At 39.0% G+C, this 22,129-nt stretch overlaps 1 protein-coding gene across 3 annotated transcripts; it reads right to left on the bottom strand.

The window, feature by feature from the left end:
- Nucleotides 1-569: 569 nt before the first annotated feature.
- On the bottom strand, nt 570-20,932 carry cUnh10orf90 (chromosome Un C10orf90 homolog). Of its 3 annotated transcripts, XM_083557705.1 has the most exons (9): nt 20,757-20,932; nt 19,929-20,547; nt 12,724-12,796; nt 11,110-11,162; nt 6,898-8,125; nt 6,039-6,194; nt 2,878-3,032; nt 2,579-2,666; nt 570-1,589 (listed from the first exon to the last, which is right to left on the bottom strand). In XM_083557705.1, exons 2-9 carry the CDS (start codon nt 20,406-20,408, stop codon nt 1,522-1,524), a joined length of 2,301 nt encoding a protein of 766 aa, XP_083413831.1. In that variant the 5' UTR covers nt 20,409-20,547; nt 20,757-20,932; the 3' UTR covers nt 570-1,521. The 3 variants fall into 3 exon arrangements, with proteins under 3 accessions (XP_083413831.1, XP_083413832.1, XP_083413833.1); XM_083557706.1 differs by lacking the exon at nt 2,878-3,032 and having other exon boundaries at nt 20,757-20,897; XM_083557707.1 differs by lacking the exon at nt 2,878-3,032 and having other exon boundaries at nt 19,929-20,531; nt 20,757-20,859.
- Nucleotides 20,933-22,129: the final 1,197 nt, after the last annotated feature.

Genomic DNA, 22,129 nt, shown 5'->3' on the forward strand with positions numbered 1-22,129 from the left:
CATGCGATTAATCAAGATTAAATATTTTAATCGATTGACAGCCCTATTTTTAATATATGTAAACAATTTGAACTTGTCAGCTGAGCTTATGTAAAATGTTCATAAACATAAATGAAGGCTGAAGTGGAGCTCAACAGTTAATGCTTCAGGTCACTGATTGAATGCCCAAGCACCTTTGGGCCCTTGAGCAAGGCCCTCAACCCTCTTTGCTCCAGTGGTGGTATAACATAGCCGACCCTAGGTACCTAATAATCTTGGGGATGTGAAGAAAGAATTCACTGTGCTGTACTTGTATATGTTACAAATGAAAGTCTGTTTCTTTCTGATGATATTTATGCAAAATTAAGAACAACTGAAGGGACTGAATACAGCAACTATAGTAAATGGTGAAGTAACTTAAGTGGTTGGAAGATTAATGCTCGTAAACTTGGGTGACAAATGACTTGGATATAGATATAGAGATGAAGCTTTATCTCTATGAATAGAGATAAAGGGTAAATGAGAAATACTGACTAAACTGAGTTCCGATGAATTTACAACAAAAAAAAAAGAGCTTTGAGAGCAATTACTTATTGACATTCGTCTTTATTTAAAGTCAAACATGCAGTACATTTTAAAAGGCATTAACTACAGTCACTGCTTAATCATGTTTAGAGACATGGTGGTCTTTAGACCATACAGAACACTGGAACACTAGGTGGGAATACACCATGAGGCACCAGTGCATCACAGGGCACTATACACACACAACTGCATATACACAAACAGATGTATGGCACCTACTAGCACGAGTGATGAAGGAAACTGACACAAACATTAGGAAAACATGAAAGAACTGACAGAAATACAAGTTTATGATCAAATCAGTGTTTCTTTGAAGTCGAAATACTTTCTGCTGCATCGTCCAATTCAGGTCTATTATTGAATGCATTATTGTTGTTGTTGTTGTTGTTGTTTTAATGTTGCTGAGAAAAAGGCTATGGAGCGATATTTAACATTTAATCCCATTACGCTTATGGTATAAAACCACATGGAGTATCTTGTGGGACGAATAAAAAAAGCCAGTTTTGGTTAGTCTATCTTACACATTTCTCACACTCACTAATTCTACACATAAAGAGAGACGGAGAGATTAGTCATGATGGTGTGCAGATGTTATTACAAATATGGAAGCAGAGCCGACAGCTTTATCTGAACGACAGCGCAGACAAGCTGGTTCGTGCAACGCTCTCAATCAATTGTGATTATTTACTGTGAAGCTCTCCTGCTTTCAGGATCAGCTGGAAACAAAATACAAACTTCATATATCAGATTAAGTTTCTTCAGCAGTATGGAGACAAACAAAATACTATAAGCAGTAAAACCCTGCAGTCAGGAACTCAAAACACCTCACTCATGATGAATAGAGATAGAGGAGATATAGGAGCATCAGGAGGAGGGAGTAAGTGAGACTGAAATGGGGTATGAGAGATACAGAAAGGAGGAGGAAATGTGCTGTGTGACTTCAGCGCCGATTAGAATTCACTGTCTGAACTGCAGTCGCATCTGCTTCCCCAATATATTTTGGTCCGCCGATTCGAAAATGTTATCTGCAGAACACACACACAAGTCTCTTACCAAGCTTCCATTCTGACTCTGAGCTCAAAACAGTGAATTTTGGGCAGGTTTTGTAAAGCAGGTATGATTTGGATCTAAGCTTTACTGAACTGGGCCCTCTGTATGTACTATGACGACTTAGTAAGTGCACTTGCTCAGTTATTTGAATTAGATTTAAGCAATGCTGCTGCTGTATCATATCGTCATCAGGCAATCAAAGCTATGGCTTTGGAAAATAGACCTTTATAGAACTGTGCATGTAGTGTACATTTAAAGCCAAAGCTAAGGAACAGAACAATGAATCGACATATTAGTACCCTTTCTTTTGAGAGTGCACCACTGTTTATAGATATTATAATATTATAATATTAATAGTTCAGTAAAAATTCATGCGGTAAATTCCATCTCTTTCTTTCTTTCTTTCTTTCTTTCTTTTTTTGTTTTCTTTCTTTTTTTGTTTTCTTTCTTTCTTTCAGCATTTCAGTACTAAACACTATTACAAGTATAGTTGTTGCTGTGTATTTGCCACTTGTGTCCACTAGAGGGAGACATATCCTCTGTAAAAGTGTTGTGCAACAGGTATTTGCAGACTAACTTCATAACTGAAAACTGCACATCTAAACACATCTATAACACTACAACTAAAATATTTTAGAATGACAAATGTGTTTAAAATGTTACCAATATTTCACTTTCATAATTAAAGCCATTTTCAGAGATATTAGCAAAAATGTGTGACATGCTACAATCGCCGGTTTATTATATATTATTATATTATTCTTTTTCTATAATATTTTGTATTAGCACAAAGATCTGCTGTTAGATATTACATTACATACTTATTTTAGTGTTACTGTGTGGGCTGTGTTGGCACTTAAGATGCAATATACAAGGCATGCATGTATGTGTTTGACCATGAGAATACATTGGTGTTGATGCTAATGTGTGTATCGCGGTGTGTGTAGCAGTGTGTATTGCTCACCTTTCTGTGCCCGAGTGGATTGGAGATTGTGCTGGTGTGAGCTAAGAGATTGCCTGATGAAATCTGACCTCTGATGCCCCAGTGCTTTCTGTAATGACACACACACACACACACACAGACACACACACACAGACACACACACACACACACACACACACACACACAGCTGACCTTCCACTCAAAGTAATGGCCATGATGTGATTATTAATAAGCATTAATTATGCCAAAATAGATGCCTAGAAAAGTAAGAGGTCACCATTATCCATTATCTTGTATCCAGCATATAGAGCTTGACTTACACTAAGGGTGTGAGATTGTGATAATAAGTCGTCAGTAGTCTCAAGTGGAACAGCCTCAGCATTCCATGGCTTCATATTTGTGGCTGTCCCACTTTCAACAGGACAGGAAACTGTTATGCTTTTCTCAGCAACGCTTACGTTATCAGCTCTGGCTCCTGAATAAAGATGACACATTAACAATTTCTCTGTAGGAAAATACAGTGACAGTTTTGAAGTAATACTTCAAATTTCATAAATCAAATACCTGTCATCGTCACACCTCGTAAGTAAAGCATTCTGGGAATATTGGAAATCCATTAAATGGTGGCTATGGGGAAGGATCCCACAGATATAATGGTTGGCGTAATAAATTGCCTGATATTTAAGCAAATTATGGAACCTTTCAAACCATCAAGAATGCTGTCATGTTTACATTATCAGGTTCTTCCAGTTTCAGTCCTGTCACTTTACTCTTTCCTGTTTCTTTCCACTCCCACTTCCCCTAATCTATTCACCTGTTCGGTGTTTAGTCCTGGACAAGTCTGTCAGCATATTCACTACACATATCATCGGGTTGTAGTGTTAGGTCAGAGATTTGTTCTTCAGTAAAAGTTCTGTGTGTTTTTTTTGTTGTTGTTTTGACCTTTATCTCATTTCCCCGTCATACAATTGTGGATTATTTTAGTTTGTTGTTGTCTGTCTATGGACCCCTGCTTTCTGACAATGATTCATAGATTGAGCATATATTGAGTTTGCGCACTCTCATTTCGGCTCATTTGACAAAAGGTTTCACAGAAATCATAGAATATTAGGGTAGAAAAGGACTTTCACACCTTTAATATAATTTGAATTGTCCATTATAGGCATCCATGAATGAAAACGATGTGCATGTACATAAATAAGGCTTTCTGTGGAAAACAATAAACAAAACATTAGGGTTTGCCTTAGAGTTGTTAGAGCTTTCTGTATTTTTGTCTTTATGATACTGTACAGCTGATTAAAAGTCACTCAACTCCAAGCTTATGCCCATTTACCTTGCTTCCAACACATCAACTTCAAGGACCGACCTTTCACTTGCGGCCAAAATTATCCCACCCCTTGACAGATAGTAATAAAAAAATCAATGCTATTCACGTCACCTTCCCGTGTACATAGCATTTTGTTTTTATTAGGTATTAGGTAGTCCTAATAAAGCTCTGTTAATTCTCCCTCTTTTTATAACTCAAAAAACATATCTCCTGATCCTATCGTCTGTTAAATTGTTAGCTCTCTAAAATTGTCTCAGGGAAAGAAAACTTATATTGGCTTGGCTTTTTTTTATTATTTTTTTTATTAGATAAGTCCTGCTTGGAAGGTTCATGTTTATGGCTACAAACAACTCATGTCCTGCATCTGATCCGTGATCCTGAGCTAACACAATATTACCATTACACACGTGAGTGTGTCCTGAGTCAGAGCCCTGAGATACTTACCGTCCTGAGCATATTAAAACCAGCACATTTCAGGCCTCCCTATCATATCATACCCCTGAGCCAGAAGATTATGCTAAAGACCTCTTAAACATCCCCTACTTGTAAATCTGTAATACGATCAGGCTGCTAGTACCTTTTCACACTATGAATTTAATCAGAATGGTTAATTAAAACCATCCATTAGTGTAAAGTATGTTCATGCAAATAAATAAGACTTTTCCTCTGAATATTTATATGTTCAGTGCTGCATTCTGAACAAGATGGGTGTGCATATTATCTAGAGTGCTAGTTATGCAGTCCTGAAGATTGAGTCTGACAGATTTTTCCATCGTCCTTTGCCCAGGAGTCATTTGACAACATGGTTAGTTACATTAACGGTTTACATTTTAATTTGAAAGCAGATACAGATATGATGAGAAGTGTGATATTTATATCATTTCAAAAGAAATGGTGGTTGGTTGAGAAAAGGGGTGTACAACAAAATCAGCATCCCTCTAGAAGCAGGAGCAAATACACTTAAATAACATGGTCAAGCAGTCAGACATGGAGAACGTGACACAAAGAAAGATGTTTAGTTATGGGAATGTAGAAAATCTATTTAAAACCTTCATTTATCCATTCTTAGTAACTGCCTGGTCTGGGTGGTTTGAATTAGGATACTAGATTGTTTACACTCTGGTAAAATATTCCTGAATTCACTTAATTAGAAGGAGAATGCTGAAGATGGAGAAACCAGGAATGAGGAAAAGAGGAAGGCCAAAAATGGATGTGGTGAGGGAAGACATGCCGGGAGTTGGTTTGAAAGAGGCAGATGTAATGTGGAGACCGATGATCCGCTGTGGTGACCCTTAATAGGAGCAGCCAAAAGAAGAAGAAGAGGAAGTATGCTCAATTTGTTAGTAATTGTATGAAGTGAACGTCTTGAGGTTCTCTCAAGGTTTCTTCTTCATTGTGTCCACACGAGTTAATTAATTTTCTATAACAGCAGCTCAGTCAGTAGTTCTGGCAAGTACAAGTGTTTATTAATGTGCTCATTCAAATTTGTTGTCACTTTAATAGTAACCACTAATTGGGGAGTGTAGCTCAGTGGATAAGGTTCTGGGTTACTGATCGGCGGGTCAGAGGTTTGAGCCTCAGTATCACCAAGCTGCCATTCTTGGGCCCTTGAGCAAGTCTCATAACTCGCTGTTCTCCAGAGGCAATGTTTCATGGTTGACCTTGCACTCTCATCCCAACTTCCTAACATCACTGGGATATGCTAATAAAGAATTTCACTGTGCTGTAATGTATATGTGACAAGTAAAAATCCCCTTTTTCCTTTTAATTCAAATAGATGTATACATTAAGTGTAAATATATACATTTCTTTCGGCTTCTCCCGTTAGGGGGCGCCACAGCAGATCATCCGCATGTTTGATTTGGCACATGTTTTTACGCTGGATGCTCTTCCTAACGCAACCCTCCCCATTTATCCCGGCTTGGGACCGGCACTAAGAGTGGCTGGGGTTGGTTCCCTGACCGGGGATCGAACCCGGTCCGCAGCGGTGAGAGAAACCTTATATAATGTAAGTGAGAGCTTAAGAGTAAGTGGTAACAGTAAGTATACATTGCTTTTGGGCTTCATCACACTATCCAGTCATTGATTTCCTTTAACAGTAAACCCTGCCCAGTGTGAATCCTCAGTAAGCATCCCTGTAAGCTGAATGTTTACCTGCAGGTTTGCTCATGGAAGTTGAGGCTCTTTCTCCAGTTGAGTTGTCATCGCTCTGGGTTCTTTTCCTCTGGTCACTATGCAGCTTTATATTGGCTATAATGGCAGCTGCATTCAGGGCTACTATAGCATCGTAGGTCTCATGGGTTGAGCTTTCTGTGAAGAAAGGAGTATGTGTCCAGAATGCTGATATACAGATATGTGTGTGTCAGTGTCTGTGCATCAATTTGGGATTGTACAATATAAGAATATATAGTATACAGCATTTGTGTGTGTGTGTGTGTGTGTGTGTGTGTTCACTTGGCTACTGTGAAATTTGCTGCCTACAGCTTTCATATTGCTAAATTTCCAAGAAGTGATCATGATATAGCCAGAAGCAGGTTAGCAATATAATATGCATGAAAGGTGCGTGGGAAAATGAAATGGAGAGAAAATAAGAGCATGAAAGGGAAAGTGAAGAGGACGAGTGAAAGATAGCAAGTGCGATGATGATCTGTTTCAAGGCACTGCTATAAAAGATAGTCAGTAATGTACATATCTCTATGTGTTCTGTAGCTCAAATTAAACTCTCGCTCTCATCCTCATTCCCCGACTTACTGTGATCCATTATGCATCAAAACTAACATGAGCTTTGGACAACTTGAGTGTGTGTGTGTGTGTGTGTGTGTGTGTGTGTGTGTGTGTGTGTGTGTGTGTGTGTGTGTGTGTGTGTGTGTTTGTGTGTGTGCCCAAAACTGCACTTTTCTATAATAAAAGATGCTGTGAGAGCTTGACTGTCACAAATGATCACAGCCAAACAGTCCATAAAGCATGCATGAATCAGGATGCATTCATCTATACACACTCTAAGGATTCCTACCTGGGACTTTGATGAGAGTTAAAGGCTGGTTCCTCAGAAGATTAGACTCCCTCTTGCTTTGGGCTTTATCCAATGAAGAGCTACCTGTCCTTAGATAAATCCTGTCATGATTTTCTTCTCCTCCTTTACTGCTCCAACACCTGTTTGAGGTGCTGGCTGTGGAGCATACAGGGCCAATATTTGTCTCATGGGGTAGCACAGAAATAGTGTTTTGAATTTCACCAGCATTTGCCTCAACAGGGCTAAACAGACTAGCATAACAACTAGCAGGCCTCCGGGGTTGGGATCCTCTTGCAGCATGTGGGTTATCCAGGTGACATTGATTGGAGGATGTCATCTGGAGGGACACTGTTGACCTGTATAGGTTGGTTTGGCTATTTGCAGCTTGCATCTCAGATCCAGAAAGTGTGCATTTATTGTCTAACTGTGGTTTCATATCAGTGATTTTGAGGTCACTGTAGCTGTGCCTGTAGGCCACTTTCCTATTATTGCCATTGTCCACTCTGCTTAAGCTGTCTCTTTGCTCCTGCACCTTGATAATGGTGGGTTTTCTCCGGAGGACCACTGGCTTCTGGGCCTCTGTGGCTAGGCAAGAAGGGATTTGAGAGTGGCATTCTGTGTGGGTTATTTGAGACCTTTCTAATATAAGGTTATCTTTACTAGTCAGACTTAAAGAAGCTTGTAAGGGGTGGTTCTTCATGCTGGAGAGATCAGAAGCTGCAGCTCCAGAGCTCATTCTAGTGGAGAAGCATGTTTCTCCAGTAGTCCTTCTTGGAGAGAAACTTAAGTCAGGGCCATTTTTAGCACCTGGCTCCAGGAATCTATTGGTTTCTTCTCTTTGCTCAGTAATTTTGACCACAAGGGCTTTCCTCTGTGGAGTGACCTCAGTCGGGCATAGACTGTTTAAATAATCTGGGTCATAGTTGTGGCTGTTTAAGGCCATCCTGTCTCTATCCTGGCTGGATATGCTGGTATCAGGCATGCTTGAGGAACGGATGACCTTTCTGGAGGTGATTGTAATGGAGGATATAGAGCTGCTGTGTTTGGGAGATGTTCTATCGCCTACAGGGGGTGCTGTGTGAAGGGATACCTGGGGAACGCTCCCTCTCCTGTGCTCTGGGGTTTTCCACAGAAATCTGTCAGGGGGTGTGTTCTGCACGCTGGTGGCCCGATCAAACGGTGTGTGCTTATTTCTTTCTGCTGGAATGACCTTTCTTTTACCATCAGCCTGGCAAAGAAAAATAAGATTAACACCTGAAAACCTTGAGTTTCTGGTTTATGATGACAAAGGGTTTATTTCTAGTCCTCGCATGTACACAGTTATGGGCACAGTATCAGCTCACGCAATATCTTCCATTCCAACACTTCCCAAACTGAAGGGAGCTTTTACTGTTGCCATAGTAACTGCCTTAGTGTCAGGGGAGCTCAAGGATAATTTAATTAAGTTTGAAGCCAAAACTCATCTTTATTATTTGCTTGAGTATTACAAGAGATTCCATTTCGAATCCCAGCACGACCCTGCTTTGCCTAATCAATGTCAAGCAAAAAAGCTGGTGGGATGTACTGTATTTAAATTTCAATCTCTAAGCTGGTGTATTAAGCCGAATTTAAAGTCCAAATCATCCTCACTGAACCACTGTACTGAGACGGTCACTGTAACAGTTGAAGTGAGAGAATCTCTCACACTGTTCTGTTAGCTCAGAGATCCCTAGAGAACATGGTCTTCTAGTAGCAGAAAGACACCTTTTTCGTTCCATTCTTTACTATTTCATCACCTATTTTCCCCCAAACGTTGCTGTCGCATCTTTCTTTTCATGTGTCTATGAATACAATATGTTCTGTTATACCTAATATAGAACTGGTAGGCACTAATTTAATGGTCCAGTCAAGATAAACTGTTGAGGCATGCACAGATGTTTCCTCCTACTCATATTGCAACAAATTATGCGTCTGCTGGTGCGCTGCCAAATTTTATTTCAGCAGTTTCACCTGGTTAGTGTCACGTTAAAATATTCATCGTCGTATTGTACCTTTTTGAACCTCAGTATTTTAAATATATTCTTTATCTACTGTTTAATTGTCCCCTGTATGAGAGAAATGAGAAAGAAAATCTGTTATTTTAAAAACTCTAATGATAGCTTAAGGACAGTCATGGCTTAGTGATTCTTCTTTCAAAAATCTCAACTATTTAGAAAAAGACTACATTTATTACACTCACAGTAAAGTTTTTTTTTGAAAAAGACAGACATCCGACACATTAAAGAAACTTTTATGAAAGCTGATAATATGTAGGTTTAACCACATGTCTCACACTGAAGCAATACAATTTCCTGCTCAGGCCTACATGACAATGTCACTACCGTTCCTTCATTTATTCATCCTCAGGAACCACTTTATCTGGTCAGGGATGAGGAAATTCTTTATCCAATCCTGTGACACTGGAACAGTTACTTGTCCATCCCAGGGCATCATGCACACACATGTCTATGCATTCATTCATACCTAGAGGCAATTCTTAGTCCAGCCTGTCCACCAACCAGCAGTGAACTGCAAGAAAACAACAGAATCTCTGGGAAACCAACTTAAAACTTCACAGTATCTCGAGCTCAGGTTTGAATCAACGACACAGCAGCAATAATACATGCTGCATCACTGTTTGTTTACCCATAACTACAAATTGAACAAATTGAGCACATCTATGAAAACATGGAGAGCTTATTTTACTAATTTTAATGTTCTAGGTAACTTTTTGCAGTAGTACCTGTGTATATTTATATATTTCGTAAAAAACATTCTATTCAACATACACTATCAATGAGGTAAATATATGTAAATGCCATAAGACCAGCAAAAAAACCACAGTTATGGGTATAGAAATGAATAAACTAATTTCTCATAAACTATAGTTTTGTGGTATCATTGTTCAAATAACAGCTCTATTCTTAAAAATATTTTTGGTCACGAAAAGCAGAAATATCCCAATCGAGGTTGTTTTAAAAGAAATTACAAATCTGCTAAAACTGCCCATCATCTCTAGAATTCTACTAAAAAATCCAGCTCTGGTCCCCATCCAACTGCTCTCATCCTTTTACCCAGTCATGTCATGATCTTGCCTCTTCTTCCCTGTCTTTTCCACTCATCTTCTCACTTTAATCCTCTCTCTTGGTCTATTCTCCAGGCTTGATTGGTCATGCCACCTCAATACTCTCCTGTTCTGCACATTCCTCTCGTCCATCCCTAAACCTTAGTGCTTTTCTCCTCTCTTTTTATGCATGACAGCTTTATCATGAGTGACACACACACAAATACACAAAACAACAACAAAAAAGATGCATGTAAAATGACACCACATACATGACAGCGGACAAAATGGCTGACAGGAACAGAATCACAGAAACGCCCTGGTTTCACAAAACAATCCAATATCACACAAAGGCTAAAAATCTGATCCTACTTGTTACCTATTTCGCCTTAACTTACAACAGATCAATTTTTCATCTTCAGTGGTTGTTTTTTAGAATACAGTAGCAGAAATATCTGGCGGATTTTCCCCAGGCCAACACACATATTTTATACATGAACCTAAGAAGCGATTTTTTTGTTTGTTTGTTTGGTTTGTCAGACTGTGGGTATACTATTAAACTTTTTATTTTCTAGCTATTTTTGTTTGCAGGGGGCCAAATAACCATATTGATTCTTTAGCTTTCGAATGCATTTTATTATTATTTTTTATTAAACTGCCTAATATTTTCAGAAATAGACTAAACAGGGTTGAAGCTGTATGATGAGAAAACGTTAGAATCTCCGTTCCGTTTTTTTACAATTACATTTCTCGTAGGAAAAAAGAAGTTATTTAAAAAAGAATAAGATTTAATGAAAGAATACACCTCATACGGAATGCATCCAGGTGGTGAATTGAACTTCCCCTGCCTGTCAGAGCAGCTGAGTCACTGGCTGTCAGAATTTTTCATATTAAAATATAACAGAATACATTATGAAAGAAGGATCAGGATGAGGAAAGTTCCACATTACCCTGTTAAACATGAAACGCAAATACATTATTAAAGATATTTTATGTTTATATCAAAGTGTGAAGGGTTTTGTGGTTCTGAGCTCGATGAAGCAGAGAAAACACAAAGGCCTGCAGTGAAGTGTGAATTTTCAGTGGTTATGATGATGTATGAAGTGTGATGTATGATGAATAGAATTTACCTGTACAGGGATGGAGCCTGACATTCCCTTTACCCCAAGTCTAGCGGTAGCATCTGTGTGTGAGAAAGAGAAGAATCCTTTTAGTCACAGAAGTGTAGGTGAAATGAGTTACATTTTCTTAGTGTGTGAAGTAAATGTAGCTTCCTTCTCATACTGTGTGTGTGTGTGTGTGTGTGTGTGTGTGTGTGTGTGTGTGTGTGTGTGTGTGTGTGTGTGTGTGTGTGTGTGTGGTGTGTTTATATAATCAACAAAGTGCTGCTTATGTTGACCAAACCAGCATTGTGTCATTATATTCAGCTGGTGGAACAAGAAGTGTTTGTGTGTGTGTGTGTGTGTGTGTGTGTGTGTGTGTGTGTGTGTGTGTGTGTGTGTGTGTGTGTGTGTCTAAATGTGTGCAAGACAAAAAAGTAGGACAGAGAGGGCGAGACAGACTGAGAGATGAGGAAAGAGGGAGCACTTTTCACCGGACAGGTGCCATGTCACCACGTAATGATGGATTGCACCACATCGCAGTCACCATGGTGACCCTGCCATTGATTGACACTTAAGGCGTCCAGTGAACTAAAGCTTGTAGTTGTTCCTTAACAGAAACACTGGATCCCATTAATGAACACCTGACAGTCAAACGCCTTAAAGACACAAGTCCTTCATCCCGGTCTTCTTTCATTCTCCTCAGGATTAAAAAAATCAGGGAATGACTATGAGAGTGTGACAGATCATGCTATAAAAGCTGTTTGACACTCATCCCGAATTAATGATGTTGTACATGCTGGGAGAGCTGGGTAAATAAACAGACACACAAATTTGCCTGTCACAGAGTATGCTACCATATGGGCCAAGAAAAACCGGAAAAAAAGACAAAGGCCTTGATGCATTAACAATCTTCATTTTAACCTTGAATACTCGACAGTTTAATATCACAGCTGCATTCTTCACCATTTTCTTCCGAAATGTAGGCAAAAATCTATCAAATATCCATGGAAAACTGGTCACTTTCTAACCAAAAATAAATCAGGAAGAGAGAGCGATCCTTCCTTGTTTCCACAACGATCAACACGTCACATGCTACAATTACTAGCCTGATAGAAATCAAAGCATGTTATGAATGTAAAATGCAGGTTTCTCGCCTGTTTACCCTTCAAACTCAATCACTGGATAATTTCCACTAGTCTAGAAAGCCATAAGCTCAGATCATGATTGACAGAAACACACAACGTGCCCCAAATCGTCATGTGCAGCCTGAAATGAATTCCTCATTATAATATTATGAAAAAAGTGCACAGAATATACATGAGAAGAAAACAACAAACAAGGCTGGTGCTGTCACACAAGCTACCTGAGTTTTATTCCGCATAACAGCTTATTCAGAGTCAAACACAAGCCTGCGCTCTGAGCATATTTAATCTGTGAATTTATCTGTCTCACTGTTAGTGGGCTGATGTGCTTCGAACGTGAAAAATAGATGTGCAGAAGACTGAGGAGTTGCGTGTTTGTAACTATGATGGAATGCACATACAGGACAAGATGGAGTGTTTCAGGGTATATACTGTATCAGTGAAAATCATGTAATATTCAGAAAAGTCAAAACAAATTTCTTTTTTTAGCATTACCTACCTCCAGGCTCTGATCCATACATTTTGACAGAACTGCAGCTCAATACAGGGGTAATAGGTGGCTTCAGCTTCACCTGCAAGAAAACACCCATATCACTCCATCATTCATAGTTCACAAGTGTTTGGGCTGTTTTTTCCTCATTATTAAGTCTCTGTTCAACTGTTGCTCTTTTCTTACATTAATTCATTGTCAAATGTCAATATTATTTGTCTTTTTAATGGTTTTTCTTTCGTATGCACAAATACAGATAGTATATGCTTAATGGCATACACAAAAAGTGTAGGATTTACAGGGAATTGTTTTATGACTTATGTCACTTTTCACAGCTGCAACTTGTTTATATGTACCAGAAAGTTTCAAACTAAAGCTACATGCCATATTTAAATTATTTTGTATAATGCATTATATTAAAATGGAATATAATCTTTGTGTATTTGAACAATCAGGTGTTTTGTTCATTAAGTATAAATGAATAAAATTGTTAAATGCTGTCTGGAAATATACAGTAATACCTGCTCTTCGAATAATAATTTGAACACAATGTGACAGTCCAAACAAGAAATCTACAGCATTTGGCAGACTCCCTTATCCAGAGCAACTAAAATGATCACAGTTATACAGCTGAGAAATTGAGTGTCTAGCACTCACTCACTGGGGAAGCATGCCGTTCGGCGGTTTCTTCCCCCGGCGTGAGCAGCGCAGCGCTCCACATTTCTTCCTCCGAAGAGGAAAAGATTATGGAAGCTTGCAAGCCCACGGACTTTTTCCTGCACACTGCATTACAGCCTCTACAACAAAGTCTGCTTTTTTTCCCGGATCTGCACACTGAGGTGTAGGGGTCCTGGGATAGCCTGTATGTGGCACGCCTTTTTACTTCCCAAACCTTGCTGTATGCAAACATCGTGGGGTATGTTTCAGGCATACCAGGCTGACCTGCTGTGGGAGATGGAGGAGGGATTCAGCTCTGGGGCTGACGATATTAAGTCAAGTCAAGTCAAGTTTCAAGGCACAGTTCTTAACAGCTGGTTTCTCTACTGAGGTAGAGGAGACCATCCTCCAATCCAGAGGTCGTATGCCGCTAAAAGGTGCTTGTTCTCTGCGTGGTGCGTGCACCACCAATTGGACCCAGTCAACTGCCCGGTTGGTTCAGTGCTGGAGTTCCTGCAGGAACAGTTTGCTGCAGGGTTGATTATTTCGACACTTTGCTGTTGGCCAAAAGCATGAGCAACGTGCAAGCGTTCCCTAAGAGTTTAGATGCAGCGTCTCGTTCCCTCAGGGAACTAAGTTTACGTATGTAACCTAGAGACGGTCTTCAAGCTCAGTAAATTCAATTCATTTTTATTCACCGAACACTCTATATCCATGATCCCACCAGTTCTGATCAGATCCTTTACCTAAGAAAAACGTACTGATAAAAGGCTTGACAAAATAAAAATGTTTCCAGCCTTGACTTGAACTGAGAATTTTTCTGAATATCACTTAAGGTAAATACAGTAATCCCCAGCTTTACCGCGGTTCGAATCTCGCGCCCCTGGTATTTTGCGGATTTGCATTTGGCACATAACTAATTTGTTTCGCTGATATCCCCAGTCTCTCGGGGATAGCACGATAGACCTAAAAACCTATAGGAAATAGTTTTTATGGAGTTTTATGGTGAAACAATGAAATTTATTAATAAAAATATAATTATTAATTATAAAATTAAGTAAAATGTTAATACAGTACAGTACTGTATACATAAAATAGCATTTTTGGCATTTGTTTATCGCAGCAAATTGTGTATCCAGTAAATGCAAACATGTACAACATTGTGTGAAAAACAAGATGCTCCATAGATCATGTTACAAACCGCATATCACCTTGATGCACTGTTTTGACTTTGCCTAGACATTCGTGTTTGTAAGTCTATATTTTGTAGGGATTTTAAGTAAAATGCATCAAACATCAAACTATATGTGACAGCAAGTACATTTTTCATTAATATATGCTCCTAGATAGTTGACACACAAATTTCATGATTTCATAAACGTCCACATACAGTAGTTCCTCTCTCTGCATAGCAATTAAGTGACAATGACTTTCTTTCGGCTTCTCCCGTTAGGGGTCGCCACAGCGGATCCTCCGCACGTTTGATTTGGCACATGTTTTACGCTGGATGCCCTTCCTAACGCAACCCTCCCCAATTTATCCGGGCTTGGGACCGGCACTGAGAGTGGCTGGGGATGGTTCCCTGACCGGGGATCGAACCCGGGTCGCAGCGGTGAGAGCGCTGCATCTTAACCACTAGACCACCAGGGGACCGCTGCATAGAAATTAAGTAATAGCTGGAAAAACCTTAAAACCTTTACATCATTTTTTTCTTTTTTTCTCACTGTGATCATAATCTGCTGACAAGTTTCCAGGAGACCCCTAGAATACAACATTGAGGTTTGTGCTGCAATAATAGACTGTCCTCAATATATATATATATATATATATATATATATATATATATATATATATATATATATATATATTTTTTTTTTTTTTTTTTTTTTTTTTTTTTAATTGTTCAAAATGGTTGAAGGATAACACACTTATTGATTGCTAAGGCACACAGCCGTTAGTCAGTTTGTCAGGTTTGAATCAGAGCTAAATTGATTTGGTTGTTTTTGTTCCCATCAGAGTGCAATTGCTATGCTGTCATTGTGTTCTCTTGGACTAAAAGTGTCACATCAAGGAAGAACATGTAACTGGGTTTGACTAAAACCAGCTAAACAGTGAATTGATATTTTATGTAAAAGCTGATAAAAAAACATTTCCTTTTAATTGTTGTTGCGGTGTTTCAGGACTATGGTAATGAAATACATTTCCCATAGGCAACTGCACCTTATTCGACCATGTCGCATGTTTGGAATTGTTCCAAATTTCAGGTTTTGCTCTTTATTTATTTGTTTATTTTGTGTTTGTTTTGCACATGTGCACTTTACTAAAATTTTTTGCAAGAGGAACCACAAAAAGAGAGCCGGAGGCAGCATAACCAGATAGATGGATGGACTCCTAAACTAACTCCTGGCGAGTCCTGATATCAAGTGTCACTCGAGAAGAGGCATGGAGAAGGTACCCAGGTTCTAAATAAAACAAGCATAAAACCCCACCCGCCTCCCTATTTTGGAATTTGCTGTGTCACCCTGCTCTAAGGAGAACATCGCTCAGCATTCCTGTCCAGCTGAGGACACCACCCTACTGTGAGAAGACCACCTGCCAGCCTTTCTGTCCAGCCAAGGATGAAACACCTTTCTCCCTGCTTTGAGGAGACAGCCTTTCAGTCTGACTAAGAATGTTGCATTGCCTCTGATGAGGATGTACCTGAGCTTTCCACGTGAGGATGTTCTAAACCTTCACAACAACATGGAGTCTTGTTTTGCTGAAGATATCACTCCGCCATCTAGCTCAGCTGAAGATGTCACTCCGCCATCTTGTTTAGCTGAAGATGTCACTCCATCATCTTGCTCAGCTGAAGATGTCACTCCATCATCTTGCTCAACTAAGGACATTGCTTTTCCATGGTGCTTAGCTGAGAACTTCACTTTGTGGACATGGCTCTGGCCCACAGAGCCCTCTTTTTCAGGACTATGGTCACAAAATACATTTCTGATCAGCTACTGCCCCTCATAGGTCACATGTTTGCACACCTGAATCCCATTGTCTATTAATTAACATTTCTCAAAGACTCAGTTTGCAGCATCTCTTGTCTCTTGTTTGTCTCTCCATGGTTTTTATTTATGCTTGTATTTGCAGCTGTGTTCCAAGCTTCTGGTTTTGCCTTTTGGTTTTTTTGTGTGTGTGTTTAGTTTCATTGTGTTTGTTTTGTACATGTGAGTATTTTTGCACTTGTATCCACTTCCTTCATATTACATGACACTGTGTATCTAGCTCTGTGCAGTACATTATTCACATTAGCATTAAATCTAAATTGATGTACATGTTTGAGTATGTTTTATTTAAAACAATTTTAAAGACAGCAGCCAAAAGTGACCGACATGAAATCAGGGCATCTGTTTGCCCAGGGGTACGCAAAGCCTTAAGGCAAGTTTACACTCTTTTCCATTTTTACAAGCAGCTCTCTGTGCACATATTTTTTACCAACATGGGGCTACAAACAGGAATATACACCAGCTTTTTTTTTACATTTCCACTGATTTGTGTCACCTTTTTTGGTGCATGATTTCGGTTTTTAAAAGGCTTCACACGTAGCCACACACCCACTATGGTAAAATATGGTGCAGATTTTTCTTTATAGCAAATGTGAGTTAGAATTTAGCAAATTAGCAACAAATGTAATTAGTCAGTGTGATAATTAGATTGTTTAGGACTTGTTCTTGCTGATGTGCCTTCATGCATGTACGTGATGCATCCAGTATGAATTCAGGGTAAAGTAAAACACCTACATGCACTCTGCTCGAGTGGAGTGAGCTAATTGGCTAAGCTATACTCTGTGAAAGTCACAATAATGCATACAAGAACTAATTCAGGTCTCAAATTGCATACTACAGTATTAGATTTTGTGCTGTTCTACCAATGACTGTATTGCACTACAAAACTGGTGTTAGTGATATTTTTATATACTACTCAATATGCATTATGCTGTTTGGTGCACAGAATTTTTTCCTCAATGTGTAAACTCCCAGATGTGAAAGATTACAGCATGTAAGTGTACAGCACCTTAGTGAATTCATCTAGACATTGTCACTTTATAAATGTAATAGTGTACAGTATTTGACAAACAAATAGTTTCAAATGTAATTCCTAACGGTCTCGAACATTCGTTCCCGCTGCGGATTCCTGCAAATTTTAGGATAATCCACAATTTGCTGTTAGTAAGGTTGCAAATGAGAATCTGCAAATTTTCCAAACCGGCAGTTCCGAACCGTGAATTATCAGAGGTTGACTGTATTGGAAAACTAGGCGGTCGCCTAGGGCGCAACCAGGCGGGGGGAGGTGTCGGTGAGCGCCCCCTGCCTTTTCGCCACCCTCGCCCATTTAAATGATCTGTTTCTCTGCTGAAGTTTAATATACAGTGCACGCTTAAATACTTCAATTCTGACAAATTTGCTATGATTATTAAATATGTTTTACCTTTTTATGGAAGGTATGAATGATTAATTAATTTTTATTTGTACAGTGCAACCTCGATACTCCCGTGAGAACTAGAAGAGTGTAGAGAGGCAAACTACTCAATTCTGTTTCCTGTACACAACCTGAGCAGATTTTGCAATGCTTTGCTCATGCGCGTCCAGTAGAAAATAAATCCCTCTGAGACTACTCATTCTTCTGAGTCACACTGAAGCCTCGTTTAGAATATATGAAGCGTCTATGAACTACCCTGAACCACATTGCTGTATAAACCATCTGAATTCGTATACACAATGTTTAGCTCTTATAGTCGTGTCCTATAGACTGTCACAATAAGACTTTTTTTTTTTAATCCTGTACCTTGTTCTTTAAAATAATTCAGATGAACAGTCCAGACCTGAATGTATTCAACTGTTTAATTTACATATTAAATATGTGAATTAAAAACAATGTTAAAGTGGGTTTAGGACCTTCTGGATTTTATGCAAAGGTGGAATTAGCATTAAAAACAAACTAGCTAGAAGATACATAGTAAAAGTTTTAAGTAAACTTACAGATTTCTATGTTGTGGGGGTGGAACTATGTCGTGTGAGAAGGGATGGCAATAGGAATCTTGCCATGGGTGCCATGGGTGTATATGTATTGTATGCATTATGTGTATTGTACTTAGCAAGTCAGAATCAATATCTGACAGAATAAAGCTTATTTATCAATACATTTTATGCTAATAATTTCCTGGGGGTTTTGTCTTGACTATGTGTGTATGATGCCCTGTAATAGAGCAGCGTATTCCTGTCGTTCAAACAGTTTTTACAGGACAGACGCGCCACAGCGGCCCTAACCATAATATTTCTGAAAAGAAATTAATACAGAACTGAAACACACCTAAAACACAACAATTTCAGTGTTGAATCGTCTGCATGCTCTAACACTTTAACATAGTTAAATAGCTGTGCTTTAAAGTTCACCATACATTTAGGGTTTTTTTTTTACCTATAGAGATCACCTCTATACCTCTGTATTTTTATATATGCTTTCTCAAGCTTTTATTCTTTTTTATTTTTTGAAATCTCTATCCATTTACACTTCCCTCGCCATTGGGTCTGATTGACAGAACTCTACAGGCTGAGTGGAGTGTTAGTGATTTTTAAAATATAATTTTTTACTGGTTGATGCTGTTTTATTGTGAAGATGTGGCAAAGATAAAAGAATTTAAAAAAATGGGAGAGAGAAGGAGCAGGTATTGACAGACAGTAGAACAGTAGGAGGGACAAGATGCAGCTCCAATATCTACTGCAAACACTACAATGCATGTTTACAATTATTTACATTGAAAAAATCTTTAGAAGGCACTTGGACTAAAGATAAAAACTGTGTTGTAAAAATAACTGTAACCCATCTAGTCGTATAAACAAACACTATAGATTTAAATTTTTGTTTGCTTTTTGATTTTAAAGACCAAAGTTATAGTCTTCGGAATAAAAGAATATTTAATTTCACGTGACCATCACACCAATGTGTGTTTGCTGAACATCCCTTGAACATACTTTGTTCCATTTAGCTGTTATAATGACTTCCACTTTTCTGGAAAGACTTCCCATTAGATTTTGGATTTGCATATTCAGCAACAAGTGCATAAGTGACATCAGGCACTGGTATCAGGAGGTTTGAGAAGAAGTCAGAGATTCAGATTCTCCCTAAAGTATTCCCTGATTTAAAGGAAAGGTAAAGTTCTTGAGTTCTTCTGCATTAAACTAAGTAACTGATATCCTCATGGAGCTCAGTTTGTGCACAGCAACATTGTCATGTTAGAACGGGTTTGGCCCTTTAAGTGCTATTGAAGGGAAATTGTAATGTTACAGTATAAGGGAAAAAACATTATTTTCAATTGTGTGCTGAAAAGTCTGAGGAAGAACCACATATATTGTAGGTTTGGTGTCCACAGGCTTTTGACCCTATAATGTGTATAACCACATATAGATTTCTTTAAATAACCTATATTTAATGGAAAAAGCAACTATTTAGAAAAGCACACACATTTAAAATCTTTTGCAGCAGCATTAAACCTTAGTTTTTATTTTAGCTCATACCTTGCAGCTGGTGCCATCCTGTTGAGCTACATCATTCTGCCCATCTTTCTTCACCACATGTCTTTGTAAAGGCAGCCATCCAATCCGAACTGGAGCAAGACAGCATACCTTGGCCCTCTGAGTGCTCGGTGCTGTCTTAATTTGAACTCTTTCTCTGCTCTCCAGTTGAGAACACAGAGACTCCAGACTGCTCTGAGAGCTTGCCACCAAACTAAGGCTTACACTCTCAGGGATGTCGTTCTCCTGGGGGGAAGGAGGCATCTGCTGTTGAAGGGGACAAATCTGTAAATTGTTCAATGTTTGAATAAACTCATCCTTCAATCTGCCTTCTATACAGCTGTGTGGACGAGCTGCCCGAGGAGGTCTTTTCCATGAAAGTTCATCTCCAGATCTCCTCCATGCTATGTCAGACGTACCATCCTGTCCAGCTCGAATCTGAGACATGGGTTGTTGTGTCCAGCTTTCACATTTAACATCCATGAGGATCCCTTTATGCAAAATGCACAACTACACAAGACGATTCTGTTTAGATGCCCTGGCAACCGCCCGGGAGGTAAAAAGTATTCAGGCTGTGATCCAAAAAACCCTCTTTTGATGGTAAATCTAAGAAACAGGAATGCTGTGAAAAAAACATAAGGCAGAGAAGAAAAAACAAGAAATTACATCAGACATTCTGAGCGGTCCTTTTGAAAACACCTTAATAATAAATGTATTGAAGTGCCTGCTGCATTGGCATGAAATAGGGTGTACTTATTATCACACCCGAGAGCTAAACAATCAGAGAATGAGTGCGAGAGCAGCTGGTATTGTGAATGGAGTTTTGTTTACCTAATTGTGTGGTAGTCCCAGAGAGAACAGATCAATCTGTGGTGTTATTAGAGGCAAAGGAAGCATCTAACTGCTCCAACACTTCCTTAGTGGAAATATTAGCAAAGACATTGGTATCTGTCTCCTTCTGTCTGTCTATGTAGCTTTCTCTTTCTCTCTCTCTCTCTCTCTCTCTCTCTCTCTCTCTCTCTCTCTCTCTCTCTCTCTCTCTCTCTCTTTCTGAAGAAGAGCTGCTGGTAGTGCTGTCTCCAGTCAAGCATGAATATGGCTGCGCTCTGAGTGAACAAAAGACTTACAGAAAAGCTCAATATCTACCATGGTGAGAATACAATGTTTGTGTGTGTAAACCAGCTTAATTTTTTATTTTTTTGCACTGAAAGCTATTTTGTGTTTCTCTCACCGATGGCCTTCACTCGTGGAGTCTGTGCTGCATTTGTAGCCAAATACACATCAGGATACTATGTAATCAGGTGCACCATTCCAATCACTGCTACATACCATACTTATTAATAAAAAAAAAGACCAAACAGCTGTAAACTATAGAACTGAAAAGACCTCGTTCTTTCTTCTAAAAGGATGAGCACCTACATCCCACAACACCTACAAAACCACATCTATCTAAAGAGCCTGTACAATAAGTAGCTGACTGGTGGTTTTAGGCTTTGAGATCAAAAGAGACCAATTATGTCACGCTATTTATTTTTGGTCCTAAGAAGTAGTGTTATTAATTGGTGATGTTTCTGGAAAAAACAGTTGATTAAAGCCGATCTAAAATAGATTTTTCTTTTTTCATTCAGCTCATTACCCTTTTTTGCATAATACTAATCATTACCAGTCATTTAACCAATAAAACCCTGTTCTTATTGAAACCTGAAATAGACCTCTCAGTGACCATAATGAAGATCAGACGCCTGCTAGTTGTTTGTGTAATTTTTATGTGTGTCAGAAGACACTGCTAAAAGCTCTGTCCTTATCATGTGATTGCTGAATGTTTGCGGTGGAAAGAGCCATTGGGCAGCATGTGAGAGGAATAGCTTGTTTCTGTTGCTATCAACATCACCCACATGTTTCTGAAGTCTCACCTAAATACTCATAGCCTTGGGTTAAAGTCACTGGTCTAAGACTTGTTTCTCTGTATACAATGTGCTCTCAGAGGAAATTGAAATATTTGTGTACAAATCCATGTCCCTGATGTGGTAACCTCAAGGGTAACTGTGCTTTATCTTATTTAGAGGACACACAGGCACCTTTCTATAGCATTTATGGAAGGTCATAAGGACCAGGGTTGCACCTTTGAGTGTATATTTACCTTGGTTTTACTTTAGGGCTTTTCACACTGCACTCAACCCTGAGTTGTCAGTGTTCTATACCCC

The sequence above is a fragment of the Silurus aristotelis genome (genome assembly GCF_946808225.1).
Source record: "Silurus aristotelis genome assembly, chromosome: 12".
In the NCBI taxonomy this organism is placed as follows: Eukaryota; Metazoa; Chordata; class Actinopteri; order Siluriformes; family Siluridae; genus Silurus; species Silurus aristotelis.

Bases quoted from the DNA above. Each gene is read 5' to 3' on its own strand.
- cUnh10orf90 (XM_083557705.1), bottom strand. From the start codon at position 20,408: ATGGATGTTAAATGTGAAAGCTGGACACAACAACCCATGTCTCAGATT. The intron at 12,797-19,928 runs GTATGAGCTAAA...GTTTTCTTGCAG, and splicing joins AGGATGGCACCAGCTGCAAG to GTGAAGCTGAAGCCACCTAT. The intron at 8,126-11,109 runs GTAAATTCTATT...TTTCTTTGCCAG, and splicing joins CAGGCTCCATCCCTGTACAG to GCTGATGGTAAAAGAAAGGT.